This window comes from Punica granatum, chromosome 4 (genome assembly GCF_007655135.1).
Source record: "Punica granatum isolate Tunisia-2019 chromosome 4, ASM765513v2, whole genome shotgun sequence".
Classification (NCBI taxonomy): Eukaryota; Viridiplantae; Streptophyta; class Magnoliopsida; order Myrtales; family Lythraceae; genus Punica; species Punica granatum.
In genome coordinates, this window is record NC_045130.1 from 14,376,279 (window position 1) to 14,394,140 (window position 17,862).

Below are 17,862 nucleotides of genomic sequence, written 5' to 3' on the forward strand. Positions count from 1 at the left end.
AATTTAAAGTATTAATAATTTTTTAGTAGCAAATTTACATGTGTTTATTTCGATGTTGATTGTGATTTTGATTATAATTTTATGAAGATATCTCCAAATTTATAAAAGTTACATATATATATATATAAACATCATTGTAATTTAAATATTACATAAAAGAGGTTAATTAGAAAAATATATTAGGCATGTCTAAATATTATTTTATCATTTCTTTAAAAATTAAATTAAATAATTTATAAGTTAATTGGTTGAGTTATCAACATCTCCGACTTTTAATTGAAAATACTATGTGGTTGTTAGAAAAATCACTTGCCGAAAGAATTTAAAATAATTGTTCCATATGTTAATTTGATGACATTAAATTATGTATGAATTTTTTTAATGTCTTGTTAAATCTATTGGAATACGAGTTTATTGAATAGCAAATGCTTCAATTATGGTATTTGTTTTCTAAAAGATTTTAGTGCAATTTTGAATAAAAGAAACATATTAAAAACCTGTGCAATGCATGAATGGTTGGCTAGTATAATAGAACATAATTATTTTTTTTCGGTGTGTACTCTGGTATCCAGAGACCGATGGGATCTAACTAATCCAGTCGGGAGATCGAGCATTAAAGGCTATTTGATTATAACTGTACACAAATGGCCGCTTCCAACTGCAGGGAACATTTGATTCTAGACCTATTCTGAGGAGCTACTGCATGCACAATTGCACATACATGTCGAACTGCAATAAAACTCACCCAGGTTCGGTTTTGACATTCATAAAACCGCATGCGTAGAAGGGAAAAAAAAATACCGGATATCGTTCGAAATGCAAACCAAGTTGTGTTGTCTTTCTGATAAAATGCATCTTAGTTCTATTATGAAAATATCTGCAGGTACTATTAACTTGCGCCAATTCTTGGCACCGAAGGGCTCCCAAGTCCAAGTGAATCTTGCATCGCCTGTTTCATCGGAATGAATCAACATATATGTTGATATTGGATTACATGGCTTGCATCATCAGAGCACATGGGAGCAAGTTATCAGCCGTTGCAGCCGCAATGCATGCCCATGCATAACCAACCAAATTTCAGGGCCCATCCTCGGTTGCGGCTCATCCTCTCTCACCCCTCATCATATTCCCGAGAAGGCTTCTTCCTCCTCCTCCTTCTTCCCCCCGTAATTAATTAAAGGTTCGTAAAAGAGTTCGATCTGGTAATTTTGATGCCAAAGGTTTTTAAATATATATATATATATATATCCTTGCCGTGTCGCTAGCTAGCTGGCTCGCTCACCTGTGTTGGACAAGTTCAACAAGAAAAACTGATCTCCGTTATTTTTCCTGTCGTTTATAAGGAAAGCCCTTGAGTTCATTACAAGGATAGGAAATGGGGATAAAGGGACATGGGAAGTTAGACGATCAAACCGGAACCTTTTGATTCAGAACCTGCGACCTATTACACTGCACTAAGCCTCCTTCCTCAGTTTGCGTTATAAATACAGGAAATCCGAGCAGTCACATTGGAAACAGCACTGCATTCTTTAATGTTTATCCATTCGTTGTTATTTTCTTATGGTTTGTTTTTTTTTTTCTCTTACCAACAGCTTCTCACTCTATCGACTCTGCTCCCTAATCTCAGCACAACCCGTTTACATGTTTACATGCAGTGCATGCAGATAATTAATGTCATCTACCTCTCTCGCTCTCCCCTCTGGCGATCCCCTTCCGGCCGGTACAATGTTAACAGACCCTCCCACCTTTCCCTTAACGCAATCTCTCGTTCTTTCCGTGTGAGGCCCACAGAATTTCACTATAAATAGCAGCCAATCCCCACCCCAATCCCTCACACCAATCCTCTTCTTTCCTTCCCTTTCCAAGGAAACATTTCTAATTCCAGAAACCAAATACCATGGCAGGCTTGAAATCGGTACTGTTTCTGGGGTCGATCATGTTATTCGTGATCATAGCTGCCATAGCTTGCTGCATTGATGCTCGAAAACTTCACAAGCATCATCATAACAGAAACAACAATGACGATAACTATAATGAAGAAGTGGCCACTCCTCTTGGGGAAGGATTTGTTCAGGTTAGGGGAACACAGTTTGACCTCAATGGTTCCCTTTTCCTCTTTAATGGCTTCAACTCCTACTGGATGATGAATGTGGCCACGGAGCCCTCCAATCGCAACAAGGTCTCTGATGTATTTCGTGAGGCCTCTGCAGCAGGGCTCACTGTCTGCCGGACATGGGCCTTCAGCGATGGTGGCGATGGTGCTCTCCAGATTTCTCCTGCCGTGTATGATGAGCGTGTATTCCAGGTGATTAGGTTATATACATATATTTATTTATGTGTCTATTTTATTTACTTTTGTATCATACCACTATCATCAGCCCTTCCTATTTATATAAGCTGCCGTACTATAGATAGGAAAATCCCCGCCGCATGACAATTAGTTAATGTACCAAATGGCCGTGTACTTCCCCTATTTCAGGCACTTGATTTTGTGATATCCGAGGCCACAAGATATGGGATCCGCTTGATTCTGAGCTTGACCAATAACTACCATGACTTTGGAGGAAGGCCTCAGTATGTCCAGTGGGCCAGGAATGCTGGGGAAACTATCGACGGGGATGATGATTTCTACACGAATGAAGTGGTCAAGGGGTACTACAGGAATCACGTGCAGAAAGTGCTCACGAGGGTCAACACCATCACTAGAATCGCGTACAGAGATGATCCTACTGTCATGGCATGGGAACTCATGAATGAACCTCGTTGCCAAGTGGATTACTCTGGCAACACTGTCAATGTACGTACATTGCTTCTTTGCTTTACGATATAGCAATACGTACATGTGGATAATCAAAACGTGCATCAGAACTGTTTCCTCCTGATGCTGAATGATGATTGATTATGGGCATATATGCAGGAGTGGGTTCAAGAGATGGCACCATATGTGAAGTCCATTGACAAGAAGCACTTGTTGGCAGTAGGAATGGAAGGTTTCTTTGGAGATTCCGTTCCCGACAGGAAGCAATACAATCCTGGATATCAAGTTGGGACGGATTTTATCAAGAGCAATCTTGTTAAAGAGATCAATTTCGGAACAATCCATGCATATCCTGATGTTTGGTATGATCAGCTATTCCATATCACTAATTATAAACAGACATGCACTGACTATAGTATAAGTAATTGATCAATGAGTACGTACATGCAGGTTATCTGGTCAAGACGAGAATGCTCAAACAAACTTTGTGCAGCGGTGGATGGACAGTCACTTGGAAGACTCCAGGACGATAATAGGGAAGCCCTTGGTCTTCACCGAGTTTGGGAAATCCAAGAAGGACCCGGATTATAGCTTGGACGTCAGAGACTCCTACATGAGTGCCGTCTATGCAGACATCTACGACCTCGCCAGGAACGGAGGGGCTTTTGGAGGGGGACTGGTGTGGCAGATACTGGCAGAAGGGATGGACTCTTATGATGATGGGTACGAGATTGTGCTGTCGCAGGAACCGTCAACTAATAGCATAATAGCCCAGCAGTCAAGCAAAATGGCAGCACTGGAACATACCCTCTGAGCTTGACCAGAGATTAGCTAGCAATCGGCATGGTGCACTAGTTCACACGGCTACTCATTCTAGTTATAGTCCAAAAGTTAACTTCGCGTGTGTCCGTAGGTAGGTATTCGCATTTTCATAACGACTTGACCGTCAAGTCGGCTATAGTTAGTTATGGAATCAGTTAAAGCTTATGTAGTCGGAGAGATATTGTACTGTGGTACCACCTTTGATTCCTGAAATAAGCTATAGACAAATAAAAACGACATGTTTTTGTCTCTTGGGCCACCTGACTGACTGATCCATTAAATTCATCAAGGAGACCGGTTCGAATCACAAGCCTTATTGCTCGGTTGTCGAGTTTGGCTGGAGCTTGGGAAGCTCGAATGGGATTTGTCCCCAAATCAAGCCTGATAGAGCTCGGGAGCGGCTCAGGTTCTTCACAATTGAACTCACTTTCCAGCACATATGCTATTCCATCGACTGCAGATGTGATGGGGAAGAGAAGCTATAAATTATATGGGTTCATTTGAGGGATGCGTATGATTGTTCATATATCTCAGAAGTTATATGCTGTCGTGAGACTCCTGACTAGTCCGTGACAACTGCACATTTCCTGGTCATGAACAGTAAATAGTCTGGCTTTGAAATCTGCGATCTTATTATAAGCTTCATGACACACCTATAGCCCTCATGATAGAAGTTGCCGGTTGAACTCGAATAATTCCGGCAAATGAGAGTGAAACCAGCCGTCCAAGCGGGTGCTGCCCTCGCCGGAAATCCTGAACAACCGGGACCGGACTGAGAGTTTGAGGCCCAGCTGGAATGGAGGAAAGGCCTGATAACAATACATAGGCCGAAATACGATGGGAGAGAAAATTGTCAGGACAAGCCCAATAATGCCTACAGAGCTGAAGAAAGAAAGTGCAGGTTATTTGGGACAATATCGAGACCTTGCCCCTGGATCTCTCCTACGCTTTAGCATTTTAAAGCTCATCGACAAATTTCTCTTGGCCAAATAAAAATGGATTTGATGTTCAGTTCGAAATCTTAAGAGTACCATCTACTGCTCAGTGAAGATAACAAGGCCACATTTGGTCGGCCGAGTATAGAGTGGATAGGATAATTTCTAGAATCCTAAACCCATATTCGGTGACGACATGATACGGACTGGGTCAAAAATTCACCGGAATATAATTATTAAGAAGTTAATCCCAATAATAAGGTGGATTTAGGGAGGATTTAGGATAATATTTTCGAAAACTACTGTAAGAAGTATTGAGGAAAGAAGAAGGGCGGATCCCTCCCATCCCATCTCTCTCTCTCTCTCTCTTTAAGAGAAGAGGAGGAGCAACTGATTTGGGACGGTCAGGCTCGACGTCGGCTACCACAACTATAGGAGAGGCCACTGGCGATCTCGCCGGGCCATTAGCGACCTCGCCAGGGTAGTAGTGGCTGGCATCGAACCCTCCATCCCTCTCCCATATCAGTTCTTCTTTTTACCTTAATATACAAATTATTTTAAAAAATATAATATATTCTAAAAATTGAAAATGAAAAATGAGGGTATCTGTGTTATTGCACTTGCATATCTAATTCCAAAACTTTACACGCTCCAATGATTTTACTAGGATGTTGTCTATCTTTGGGATTATAACTCCCATCCCATTTCCCTCTTATATCATGTCGTTCGGTCGTCGAAATGCAGTCGAAAAGTAACTTATTTGCACAATCGATCAAAGTATATAGCGTTTTCTCACATACAAGTGGTATTTTGTAATTTTCCTTTTTCAATTGAGCAGCTTGATCTGCTTATGTCTGATTTTACTTTTTTCGGTGTGAATCATGATATTGAGAAACTCAATTAGGCTCTTATTTTCTGATTTTTTTTTTATCGATCATTCCATAGCAAAAGACAACTTGAAGCATAATTAAGGTATATGTATATATATATACATTGAGGATTATATATATATATATATATATATGCGTGTATTATCATTATCCATATGATATTTCTCCAAGAGAGATTAGAGCAGTAAAGGTAAAGTGTACGGCTTCATAGACTTTGAATATGCTTGAATTTTTTTATTGTGGCAAACCTTTCCGCATAAAAAATATTTTATATTCCAATTATGTTCCCTAAACTCCTTACGGATCTTCATGTACGCCCTTCTAGTATCCTCACCCATTTTCACATATATGTGTGCTTTCTTTATTCCATCTCCCACTTTCTGTATTTCATTTTTTTTCTCCTTATTTTTGAATACAAAAAAGAGTTCACGAGTCTAGAAAAAGATAGCAAAATGGAAATAAAAGAGTATACGGAGCCATCTGCATGTCATTATTCTGAAAATACTACAACTTAACCTCAATTTTCGTATTTTTTTTTTGGTGTTCACTCCTCCGACTAATTCAAACGAGGCGGGTTGGCCCACTAAGGGGTAAACGTGGATTTTCTCCATTCACAATACTCGAACCCGATACTTTACTTAAGGAGAATAAACGCCGAACCGCGTGAACCAACTCATGTTGGTCCTCAATTTTCTTTCTATCGAGAAACATTCTAGCTTTGCCCAACTAATTTTCACGGTCAACTATACAATAGTTGTAGACTTATATACACAACATGCATATGTATCTTGCCAATTAATATTTTCGGTTATAAAAGATGTCCATAGGTCTAGTATAATGAGTAGTCTCACTACTTTGAATCAAATATGAAATCTCTCGATATTAGACAAGTACGTGTGCCAGCACACCCCCTTTTTCTCTAATTGGCAATTAATTATTGGTTCTTTTAGCTCACAATATGCACATATTCGTTAGTAGGTGAATTATAAGAAGGAAACGAAATAAAATTGCCCCGAAATTTACAAGGATTCTATTGACTTTCCTTTCCGTCGTACCAAATACGGCATTTTATTTTTCGAAAGACTCATCCATCTCGAATTTGGTTGTAGTTTTCTTAAAGGAAAATATATAATTTTTCTTTTCTTAACCACATAGGGAACGTAAATTTCCATGTACGTACATACGTATGTATGTATGTATACATGTATGCATGTACATGACAATGATGATAATCATAACGAGATATTATTGTACTTCCCCAATAGAGATAAGACTGAAGGAGTAAAGATGAAGGTAGCAACTTCGTGTGGAGAATCCTTTTGACATAAGTAATTGTATTCAATCCCAAAGCACAATGCAATGCATGAAAAGACGTACAAACTCTTCTTTTTTATATATATATAGATACGATTAAATTCAACCCGTGCATCCCAATCGATCTCAATAGTCGAATATACGTAAACATATGCAATTATTGAAGCAACTTGAGATACATGAACGGATGAGACCAGCTCTTTCTTCGATCAACCCGAATATAAAATCCTCTCTGTTCAAACGATCCATACTTCATTCTCTTATCCATGTATACCATCAATTATACGAGTCAAACTACTGCATCGCATTCGACACGATGTGACAAGAAATCGGCATTTCGCAAACTACAACGAAAATAAAAAGATGTCCAGGTGAAAAGGAATATGAAATTAAGGAAAGTGGTTCCAATTTAAGTTGAAAGCTGCTAGACAGGCTCCTAAATTTAATTAAAAAAAAAAGAATCAATTTTCTTTTTCTTTTTCTTTTTCGATTTTCATTTTGATTGCAATTTAATATAATCAGCGCCGCTTTCTTTTAGCGCGATCCAAGGTTAGTCTAGTCGTGCTCCTAATGAATGGCGCCAATCGCGCTGCCTCAGCTTTACATTAATTTCTTGGTCAAAAAATCCAACGTGGAAAAAAAACCCCATAATAAAAGCATTTTACAATAATTACCAAGAAATTTTCATTTTTATTTTCAAAAGCAGTAGCCGTTAACTTTGCGGTTTTTATGGTTGGAGACAGTTTCTTGATCCCTTTGTTAAAGATTGCATGTTTGCATGCGCCGGTCGGCCCACCCCAAACACAATTAGTAATGTCTTATCCAGTCATCATGCCATGGCACGTTGCTTAACTAACAAAACACGTTTAATTACTCTAGTAACAATTATTAACACGCCTTAAACAAGATAGTCAAGAAAAAAGAATCTTAGATAGATCGCATTCTTTCTCGTAATAAAGTGACAAGAAAGAGTTCAAAATTTTCTTCTTTTTTAATTAACTATACAAATTCATAACCCCTCATCCACTTTTGAATCACTCAAAACCTTAGAAATGAAGACTTGGGTGATTTCAATAAAGCCATTGGTTGCGGATGCTGATTGGGTCTCTTTTCCCTCCTAATCCAATCCAAATCTATATATAAAGGGTTCTCTTCTCTATCCAAAGTCATAACCTAAATTAAGCAAAAAAAAAAAAAAAGCCCTAATCAGTTGGTACATTACATAGATTCTTATCGGACTTGAGTAGTCCACTAGCTAGCCAGCCGAGATATGGGCAGGTCAGCCTCCTCTTCGTGGGTCCTCTTGGTGCTCGTTGTCGCTTATGTGATTGGTTGTGTCCACTGCAACCCAAACTACAGAGACGCCCTCGCAAAGTCGATACTCTTCTTCCAAGGCCAGAGGTCCGGGAGGCTCCCGGTTAACCAGCTAGTTAGCTGGAGGTCCAATTCCGGCCTCACTGATGGCCATCTTGCCCAAGTAAGTTTGCACGCATTGCGCTTATTCCTTAGCCTTTCACTTCCACTCCAGCAAGCGCTTATCTTTCCTCCCCTACCACATGGAGCAGGAACCAGTTATCAATTTGAACATTGTTGTCAGCTTAGATTGGGCATAACGATAAACAAAATGGAAAAACTCGATATTAATGGCCTCGAGCTTGAACCTTACTTAAGGTCACGAGAAATAACTCCCATCGAAATATAGGTTAGGCAACCAAGACCTTAGGGGGCTACCACCTCTCCCTTGATCATATAACTAAATACATAAAGAAAGAGTGCAACATTTGCATGGTCCTTAACATTTTGCACCGGGCATGGCATGGGCAGGTGGACTTATCAGGAGGCTACTACGATGCAGGGGACAACGTAAAGTTCAACTTCCCAATGGCGTACACAACCACGATGTTGTCATGGGGCACGCTCGAGTACGGGAAGCGCCTGGGGAGCCAGCTTCCAAATGCAAGGGCAGCAATCCGCTGGGCCACCGACTACCTCCTCAAGTGCGCTACCGCCACCCCTGGGAAGCTGTACGTGGGAGTCGGGGACCCCAATGCCGACCACCACTGCTGGGAGCGCCCTGAGGACATGGACACTGTCCGGAGCATCTACTCTGTATCTGCCTCCAACCCGGGCTCTGATGTGGCTGGAGAGACTGCAGCAGCTCTTGCTGCTGCCTCCTTGGTCTTCCGCAAGGCCGACCCCAAGTACTCTGCTCGGCTGCTGAAGACTGCAAAGAAGGTGATGGAGTTTGCAATACAGTATAGGGGCGCTTACAGCGATTCCCTCGGCAACGCTGTTTGCCCTTTCTATTGCTCTTATTCTGGCTACAAGGTAAACGCATACATCACCCTATAATAAAACTGGCAGTTAGATAAACTTGGAATCCCAAACAGCAAGAACCACCCTCGACTCTTACTATTAAAATTGCAGGACGAGCTGCTTTGGGGGGCTGCATGGCTGTTCAGAGCCACGAACAGTGTCTACTACTACAACTTCATCAAATCCTTGGGAGCAAACGATTCTCCCGACATCTTCAGCTGGGACAACAAATATGCAGGAGCATACGTTCTCCTATCTCGGGTAATATTCTACGTACCATGTACAAGTCTACCCTGAACACAGATTGTGCAAAATAAGTGCAGTCCTCTTCCCCATCGACTTCTGGTAACAAAAGGAGAATCCCTTTCTTGCAGAGAGCATTGCTGAACAAGGACAGTAATTTCGAGCAGTACAGACAACAATCCGAAGATTTCATGTGCCGTATTCTGCCAAATTCTCCCTCTTCCAGTACACAGTACACCCCCGGTAAAGAAAGGAACCTCTGCCTGCCCTTTTACTCAGCTCTCCTTGAACATTTACTAACCAAGCCGTTAATTTCAAGCTGACAAATATTTGATCAAGTACTGAAGTTATCACTTCCCACTTTGGTTTTGAAAAACAGGAGGACTAATGTATAAGATGAGTGCAAGCAACCTCCAGTATGTTACATCGATAACATCCCTAATAACCACATATTCCAAGTATATGTCCTCTGCAAAACACACCTTTAGCTGCGGCAACATGGTGGTGACCCCAAGTACTCTAAAATACCTTGCCAAGAAACAGGTAAACAACCTATCACTCTCTCTCTCTCTCTGTCCCTCTGTGTGTGTGTGTGTGGTCTTTCTTAGGATTCACCAAAGTAATCTGTCTGATTAATATCTATATACAGGTGGACTACATACTAGGAGTAAACCCACAGAAGATGTCGTACATGGTAGGCTACGGAGCGAACTTCCCGAGGAGGATTCACCACAGAGGTTCATCCTTGCCATCACAGGCGAGCCACCCACAGGCAATAGGATGCGATGGAGGCTTCCAACAGGGCTACTATACTTCAAACCCGAACCCCAACATCCTAACTGGAGCAATCGTTGGGGGCCCAAATCAGAATGATGCCTACTCGGATGAGAGAACCGACTATAGTCAGTCCGAACCCGCTACTTACATTAATGCTGCCATTGTTGGACCTTTGGCCTACTTTGCAGGAATCTACTCAACTTGAGCACCATCAAACAAGTGTAAATAGATGTGCTCTTATTAGGTGATTGAAAGCAGCCTATTAAAGAGCAAGCAAAATTGTAGGAAGCTTATGTATTAATTGGTAAGGGCATGGCAAGCAACCCGCCCTAATCTATTAAGTTAATTGAAATATTACACTTCTAGCAAAAGGAAATCTCTCATTGCTATGCTCAGCACAGATACAAAGCACTGGACCCAAAATTCATTTTTATGAGGGCATGACAAAATTTTCAGATTTTTTTATTTTGAGTAAATGGAAGATACCTACCGTGTTTTGAGTAGGGCCGACAATAACTGACACGACACGATAACACGACACGAATACGATACGAAGTTAAACGGGTTCGGATTGGACATTTTTAGTATTCGGTCTAAACGGATCCAATCCGTTTAAACACGGTTAATAAGCGTATTTTATCGAGTTGAACCCGTGTAATCCAATTATACACAATTATACCTGTTTATTTAGACGTGTTTAATCGTATTATTTAATCGTGTAATATGTCAATCCGTCTAATTGAATTTACCAAAATACCCTTCCACTAACCCTAATTTTGAATGGTTAACCAGATAGGATAAACAGGTTGTATTAACATGTCTGGGTATCCAAGTATAATCGTGTCGTGTATGGATACGTGTACCGATTATGACATATTTCGATAAATAAGTTTAAACGTGTCGTGTACGGGTTGACACGGATATAAACATGTCATGTTCGTGTATATGAAACTTGACCCGTTTAATAATCGTGTCGTGTACGGGTACTGACTTCGATGACACGAATTCATTTAGACATGACACGTAAAAACACGATACGATACAATACGAATTGTCACCCCTAGTTTTGAGAAAGAAAACTGATCTAGAAAATTCAAAGTGATGGTCAATGTCATGTAGCAAGTTTGAGGGAATTTCGATCATCAGTTTGCATTATTGATCAAATACACCCTGAGGAAAGTAAAGGATGACAACACCATAACCGCCTAAACAAGGAGTTTCGGATACTAATGTCCACTTATATCTTTTAAAAAAGGGTCCCCTTGACGTTTTATTTGTCTTTGCTTCTCAAAGAACTTCAATTTCTATGCTTTATCAATACTTTTAATTTCACAAATTTTATCTTTCCTTGGTTGAAAGCAAAGATGTATAATGAGTCCTCACAACATCTAATCTTTCTTATTTGAGTTGGAAAACACAACAAGCAGCATTCTCTATAATTTCAGATTTTTTTATAATTCGATTGAAAAGGCATGTATAAAAAACATGATCTTCTGGCTCAAATGAAATAGAGGTAGAAAAACTGGAAGTTCCAAAACCGAAAAGACACATATTTTCTTGTCAGACAGCAAATAAGTGCAACGGGTTGGCAGCCATTTTGCAGTATGGAATTAATAGACAAAGACCCCGTGACCATTAACGGATAACTGTACCGTTAATTTTTCAAAGGATAGAAGTTTTGCGTTTGGATTTAGAGTTGAGTTTTGATTTTAATTTGTTTGTAATGATTGTATTGTTGAATTATGAGAAAAAATGAGAAAAAGTAATAAATAATTGAGAGAAAGTAATGATTAAGTAATAATTGTGTTGTTGAATTGTGAAAAAGTAATGAATAGTTGAGATAATTTAATATTAAAAATTGAATTGAATGGTTAAAAAAATTTTAAAAATGAAAAAAAAAAGTAATGATTGTGATGTTGAATTGAAGATAAGTGGAGTTGAGTTGAGTTAAAAAATTTTCAAAAAACAAACACACCCAAATGAGAAAAATACATAGAATCAACTCATTCACCTGAGTTCCCGAATCAAAATGAAAAATTTCCTCCATGTTTTTAGAGTTAAGTTAAAACGAAGATTGCCTAAGCAAAAGATATCAAGTAGTTCACAATCTTCGCATAGAGCCATTACAGCAGTTCTGTACATAACAGTTGTTAGCATATTAAGGTGGATATATCATCGATAAGAGCAACTAAGTCCACTAAAGCACAAGCACAAGACTTACAGGAGATTGTAAATAAACATGTACTGTTCAAGAGGGACAGATTACGAGGATATCTAAATTAACAAATTTGTCCTCTAGTAAGGGGGATAAGACACTGGGTTACTTGATTAATTGCGACTTGATCTAGTGCGGGTACTGCTATCCAAGGTTGATCCAAAAACTCTCCGACTGTAATCATAATTATGCCCATAGGAATGGGATCCATGACCATCAGGTTCGTTTGTCACACCTGAGGAAGTTTGAATTCAATTGAAAACCTTCTATTCAGCATTCAGGCAACTATAAACAAATACGGACGAAAGTACTGCCCACTAAGTTGAAGAATTAAAAACAGGTGCTTAAACTAAAGCAAGGCACTCTTGGTAATGAAAACAACAAACCACGTAAAGAGAAAGAGCAGGTGGAGGGGAAGAGAGAGAGATACCTTCAGAATAGTTTCTAGAGGGCATTGACCTACATGGGGTTGATAACACTGCAGGATGCTGGGAATTCTCCGTCATATCACTTTGCACAGTTGGCGCCCTCAAATTTTGTGATTGGTTGGGCGTGCCTGTGCTTGCAGCAGAAACATTTGATGAGGCCCTGTCCTGACCAGAAATCTGTTTACAGATATAAGGCGCCGTCAAGCTCAAGAAGACAGAATTATAAAGCAAGAATGATTGCTAGATACACAAAGCACAAGCACTCTATCAACCATTGAAAAAAGATGCTGTGCAATAAAAATGGCACCATCATCATTAAAAGATCAAAGAATCACAAATACAGTAGCGGACTATGTGTTGCAATGTAATCCCTCTTAGAGTAATGTCAATAGGCCTACAGGCCTCGTGCGACTGAAATTCCATACTTGTACTGATTCTTTTAAAGGACATGATGCAAGAAAGAGCGAGAAGCAAGCAACAAGTGAGATTTGGAGGACATACTGCAAATCGAAGCGTTCGATTATAGAGAGTAATGAGGCCAGAGAATAGTTTCACAGCATATTCTGCTATTTCCTCAGATTCATACTCAGCAAACGCAATACCCTTGGGCCTGTCCGTTTCCCTATCTCGAGGAATGTACAAGTTCACTACTCTTCCTGCTTGTATGCAAATGTCATACAACGCCCTCTCACTGACCCTCTCATCTAAATTACCTGTTCGCAGTGAATAATATGGTCAATAATTTAAGCCAAAAGAAAAAAAGGAAACTGGATACCCAAATCAAACAAATCAGTATCTTAGAACACATAAATCCATGAAAATCATGTAAAAGCAGCAATCTGATCACTTGTCTTGTACTAAGTAATTCAATTAGTCCTAGATGATACAATCCCCAATACTAATTGATAAGAACCCTCCCAGCATTGGCAGCTTCCCAGTTCAAAACAAGATTGTCAGGCATCTCAACTGCAACGAAGAAGACAGTATCCAAACAAGGTACCTCTCGGGCCCGCACAGATCAATTCTCGGTTAAATTCCAGTTCCTACTTCTCCACGATAATAACACCGACTGTAACAATCAAGAATGAAGAATTGCTCTAGCGAAAATAATACGCCAACCGCTAATCCCAAAGTTGTGGGGCAGCAACAATTTGGCTCAGAGGAACGGAAAGATAATCAAAACCAAGACAAAAGACGCGAAATTTCGCGGCAAATTCGTGACAGATCCGGCTATCCCTAGAAAAGTTTAGGGCTTTGGTATGATAGCACGAAACAATCGCGACCCTGGATTGATTTATCACCAGCCAGGAAATACAGTCCACGGGAACAAGATCAGCTGGGCAAATTAGCAGATGGGTCAGTTAGCAAGAAGGGAGAAAGAGGAGAATCTTGAGGAGAGCAAGCTCACCGATGAACATTGTGCGTTCTCTGTTTCCCGACATGATGATGAGATACTCCGTTGACGTTGTCGAATGGCGGAGCGGTACCAGACCAAAGCCACGGATTCCAGACAGCCTCCGCCTGTTCGACCTGATGAACTCTCCTCGTTTAGTGACTCTGTCTTTGGTGCTAAATTGGAATTTTGGTAGTAAAAGGGGAATTAGAAGGTTTGCACCAAGAAAGAAGAAAGATTTATTGAAGGAAAAAAAAACTGGAAAATAAATAGATAATAATTCAAAAAAACTATATAGGTAAATATTTCCACCGATATCTCATGAAGATTTCGCGGGGATATTTTACGAGTAAGGAAAGAGAAATAAAGAAAGTCGAATTTCAAACCTATTTGTTTCAGGTAATTACCACATTCTCATACAGTTCATATATTGATATTCCCTCCTTTAAAATGGAGAAATTTTTCGGTGATTGTTTGATCTACATTATATATGGAGGTACCAATCTGAGACGACATTTTATTGATTTTTCTCACAATAATATTTGGTATATCATCCCGTCTTCCTTTTAAATTTGACACCAATCATATTTTTCTATTGATAAAAAATGATATAACAGCGCTATGCGCGGAAAGCATTTTTCGTTTAATTGCGCATGAGACGAGGAGAAAACAGAGGAAAGCCAATTGGGGGAGTGGATAGTTTTCTTGTATAAGTTCAAAATTATGTTATTGATCTAACGGTTCTTAAACAATATAATATAAATTATATGGATAAAATAGAAACGTAAAGTTAGATGAAGGAACTCCTTCTTGCTACTTGTCTTTAATTTCAAAAGAGATCCATGCAATTAGCCCCTGAACCATGGGGTCCTTTTGGATATGTAACCCTAACCTTTCAAAATTTGCATGATGCCCTTAACTTCCTGCAAAAATAGGCTAGCTCGTTACTTTTTCTATCGATTTTTAAACCAAAACGAGTCACATGCGTTGTAAGTGACATTTTTCATGGGGCATAAAAGTAATTTAACCGAATAAAAAATAATAAATGTTAAAAATTAAAAAAGAAAAAGAAATAGCAACAAATGCAAGGATCAGAATCGAGGATGGGCCTTTTCGCTAGCCATGCTCCACTCACACCGTCGTCAACAACCTCGATTGGTGGGTGGGGTGGCTGGCAAGGGTGCTTCCACCCTCAATTCGAGATAATCCTTTTGGAAAAAAAAAAAAAAAAAAAAAAAACGACCAATTCATGAGACTAAAGGAAGGACCATGGACCCTGGCGCTAGTAACTTCGATTGAGGACTGAGGTAGCTTGAGGGTTCCCTGCCTTGGATTCGACAGATAAATCTCTAGGATTCGGCGTGGGATAGCCAACCAATCGGGGCCGACTCCAATTCAAATCTCTTTGCTTGTGTTTAAAATTTTACTTTTTAACTTTTATTATTTCATTATTTTTTAACCATGTCAAATGACTTTTTTGCCCTTAGAAAATATCTTGGGGCAACATGGATAACTTTTTTTGGGTCAGAAAATTGGTGGAGGGACAAATAGTCTATTTTTCATGACGGTCTGTGGACACTAATTGAAATTTTGAAGGTTGAGGGGGGGTTAAACTCAAAAACAAGGCATAATTTGAGGGCAAATAGTATCTATTTCATTTCAAAATAACAAGACCTATGCAATAAATGTTGCGTGCCTCTCGATCTATGGGGTCCTTTAACAAATGTCCCGAACCTTCAAAGTTTTGCTTGATGCACCCGACCTAAATGAAAAATAAGCACGGTGTCCCCTCTCATCAAAATCGAAGACTTTTCTTCTTCTCATCTAAAGGACCAAGTTCGAGAACATCTGTCTATTGTGTTCGATCTCCAATTGGGTATTCTCACGGTGCGTTTGATTTCAGAGTTAAAGTAACTTTGATCTTGATTGTAGAAAAGGACAAAATGTTGTGTAGTGTGTTGAGTTAAAGTTAAAGTTAAAATTTTTGACTTGGGAAATATGTATTTTTGTTGTGTAGTGGGTTGAGTTAAAGTTAAAATTAAAATTTTTGTGATTTTAACCCTGAAAACAAACGGGCCAATGTCTTAAGAAATCTTGTACAGAATATTATATTATATTATAGAGTCAATAAAAATTCAAAATAAAAAAGAATGACATCAAAAAATGACTTCTAAATTTGAATTATATTACAAAATCGAAAAGTTTCTTCCGCAATAACTCTTAAGTCACTCAACGAAATTAGAGTCGTTAAGACTTGTTTCCTTATGACTTCTAAACTCTAACCATATAAAAATTTAAGGCCGAAAATAACATATCAATGAATCACCACTAACCTATATGAGAAAGCTAGAAATTGGGTCTCACCGGTGATTCTCTATAATGTTGATTTCGGCCTAAAATTCTATATAATTAGTTTGTAAAGGTCATCAAAAAGTTATGATGTTTACTGTACTCAATTTTGGTAGAGTCATTTAAGAGTTATTCCATAGCAAAAATTTTACGGGACAAAATTCGACTTTCGACCTCATTTTTTTTATGTCAAATTATATTGTTTCGAATTTTTTGTCGATTCTAAATTGTGGTACTCCGCATAAGGTTTCCGAAAACATTAAGACCATACAAATCAAAGGTCTAATGGTACAAAAAGAAAAAGAAACAAAAAAAAAAAAGGATGTTCGTGAAATTGGTTCTTTAGATTTGAATAAAAATAGTCTCCTGTTCTAGTTAGACAGGGTATCGTGCTCAATTTTCACTTAGGTCGGGAGGAATTGTACAAAATTTTAAGGTTCGGAACAAACTTAAAAACTCTCCATAGTTTGGGGAACAAACTGTGTTTTATCTCAAGTCTTATTCTAGAGTGGTGCACTGGTGGTGACTTGAATTGACAATATGATGAAAAATCTATCTAGGATTCTGTAGCCTGACAATATTATTTTCTCTTACACTAGTTGCTAAAATGAGCCTAATATTATGCCTAACAAGGAAAAGGTAAAAAGAAAAAGAAAAAGAAATCCTAACATGTAGTTATGATAAGACTATCTCGCTAAAAGAGATCTACAATCAAAATCGAACCTTAGAATTTTTTTTATACAATCATTATATTCGTTTTATGTCCAATTTTTTCTTTTCGATTTTGGCCCCGACTCCAAAAACAATGTATAGGATAGAATAGATGATCCAAATCATCCGAAGATTTACTTGCAATTTATAAAACTATCTCAAAGTGGCCCAAAAATCACAACATTGGGATGAAAATTACGAAAGCAAGCGGTCCGTGCGGCGTTCCCTATTCGAATGGCGTTGACTCTTGGACAGATAGCGACAAAAGTCGACTCCGGCCTGCCCTATCCTCACGTCTTCCCGTCGACACGTCGGAGGATGACCCGTCCGACACTGTCGGGACGCGCCAATGACCTAACGGGACAGCTCAGTTACAGCCCCACTCCCTGGGCCCCACTAAATGGTTCTTTAGTTAATGCCTTAATGGTCATCGAACAGAACTTTCTCGATTTGGTTGAACAAAACCATCCACATCTCCCGTCCCATGTCCTCCTCCGTTTTCTTTGAGATTTCATTTCTAACAAAGTTATTTAAAAAAAAAATTGTGACTAAGCGAGCATTCGAGATGAGAATATATCGTGATCTCATACGAAAAAAATATAAATATGAAGAAGCAAAAATTTTCTTTCATTTTAAGACTTGAATGACCGTGCTGAAATAATTTTCTGTTTCAAATAATTCTCATTTCTTTTATTTTATTTTCTTTTGCTT

General features: G+C 39.0%; 3 protein-coding genes across 4 annotated transcripts; 2 read left to right on the forward strand and 1 right to left on the reverse strand.

Moving 5' to 3' along the window:
- The first annotated feature begins 754 nt into the window (after nucleotides 1-754).
- LOC116203358 (mannan endo-1,4-beta-mannosidase 5-like) lies at nucleotides 755-3,830 on the forward strand. The gene is made up of 4 exons (XM_031535047.1): nucleotides 755-2,305; nucleotides 2,480-2,797; nucleotides 2,918-3,120; nucleotides 3,209-3,830. Exons 1-4 carry the CDS (start codon nucleotides 1,898-1,900, stop codon nucleotides 3,570-3,572), a joined length of 1,293 nt encoding a protein of 430 aa, XP_031390907.1. The 5' UTR covers nucleotides 755-1,897; the 3' UTR covers nucleotides 3,573-3,830.
- Nucleotides 3,831-7,897: 4,067 nt separating this feature from the next.
- Nucleotides 7,898-10,426, forward strand: LOC116202769 (endoglucanase 3-like). The gene is made up of 6 exons (XM_031534381.1): nucleotides 7,898-8,196; nucleotides 8,544-9,047; nucleotides 9,147-9,296; nucleotides 9,410-9,521; nucleotides 9,658-9,821; nucleotides 9,928-10,426. The coding sequence occupies exons 1-6, from the start codon at nucleotides 7,990-7,992 to the stop codon at nucleotides 10,258-10,260; spliced, it is 1,470 nt and encodes a 489-aa protein (XP_031390241.1). The 5' UTR covers nucleotides 7,898-7,989; the 3' UTR covers nucleotides 10,261-10,426.
- Nucleotides 10,427-12,129: 1,703 nt separating this feature from the next.
- Nucleotides 12,130-14,339, reverse strand: LOC116202370 (spliceosome-associated protein 49). Of its 2 annotated transcripts, XM_031533907.1 has the most exons (4): nucleotides 14,107-14,339; nucleotides 13,200-13,411; nucleotides 12,701-12,875; nucleotides 12,130-12,505 (listed from the first exon to the last, which is right to left on the reverse strand). In XM_031533907.1, the coding sequence occupies exons 1-4, from the start codon at nucleotides 14,138-14,140 to the stop codon at nucleotides 12,384-12,386; spliced, it is 543 nt and encodes a 180-aa protein (XP_031389767.1). In that variant the 5' UTR covers nucleotides 14,141-14,339; the 3' UTR covers nucleotides 12,130-12,383. The 2 variants fall into 2 exon arrangements, 1 of the variants encoding a protein (XP_031389767.1); XR_004156054.1 differs by lacking the exon at nucleotides 13,200-13,411 and having other exon boundaries at nucleotides 14,107-14,329.
- Nucleotides 14,340-17,862: the final 3,523 nt, after the last annotated feature.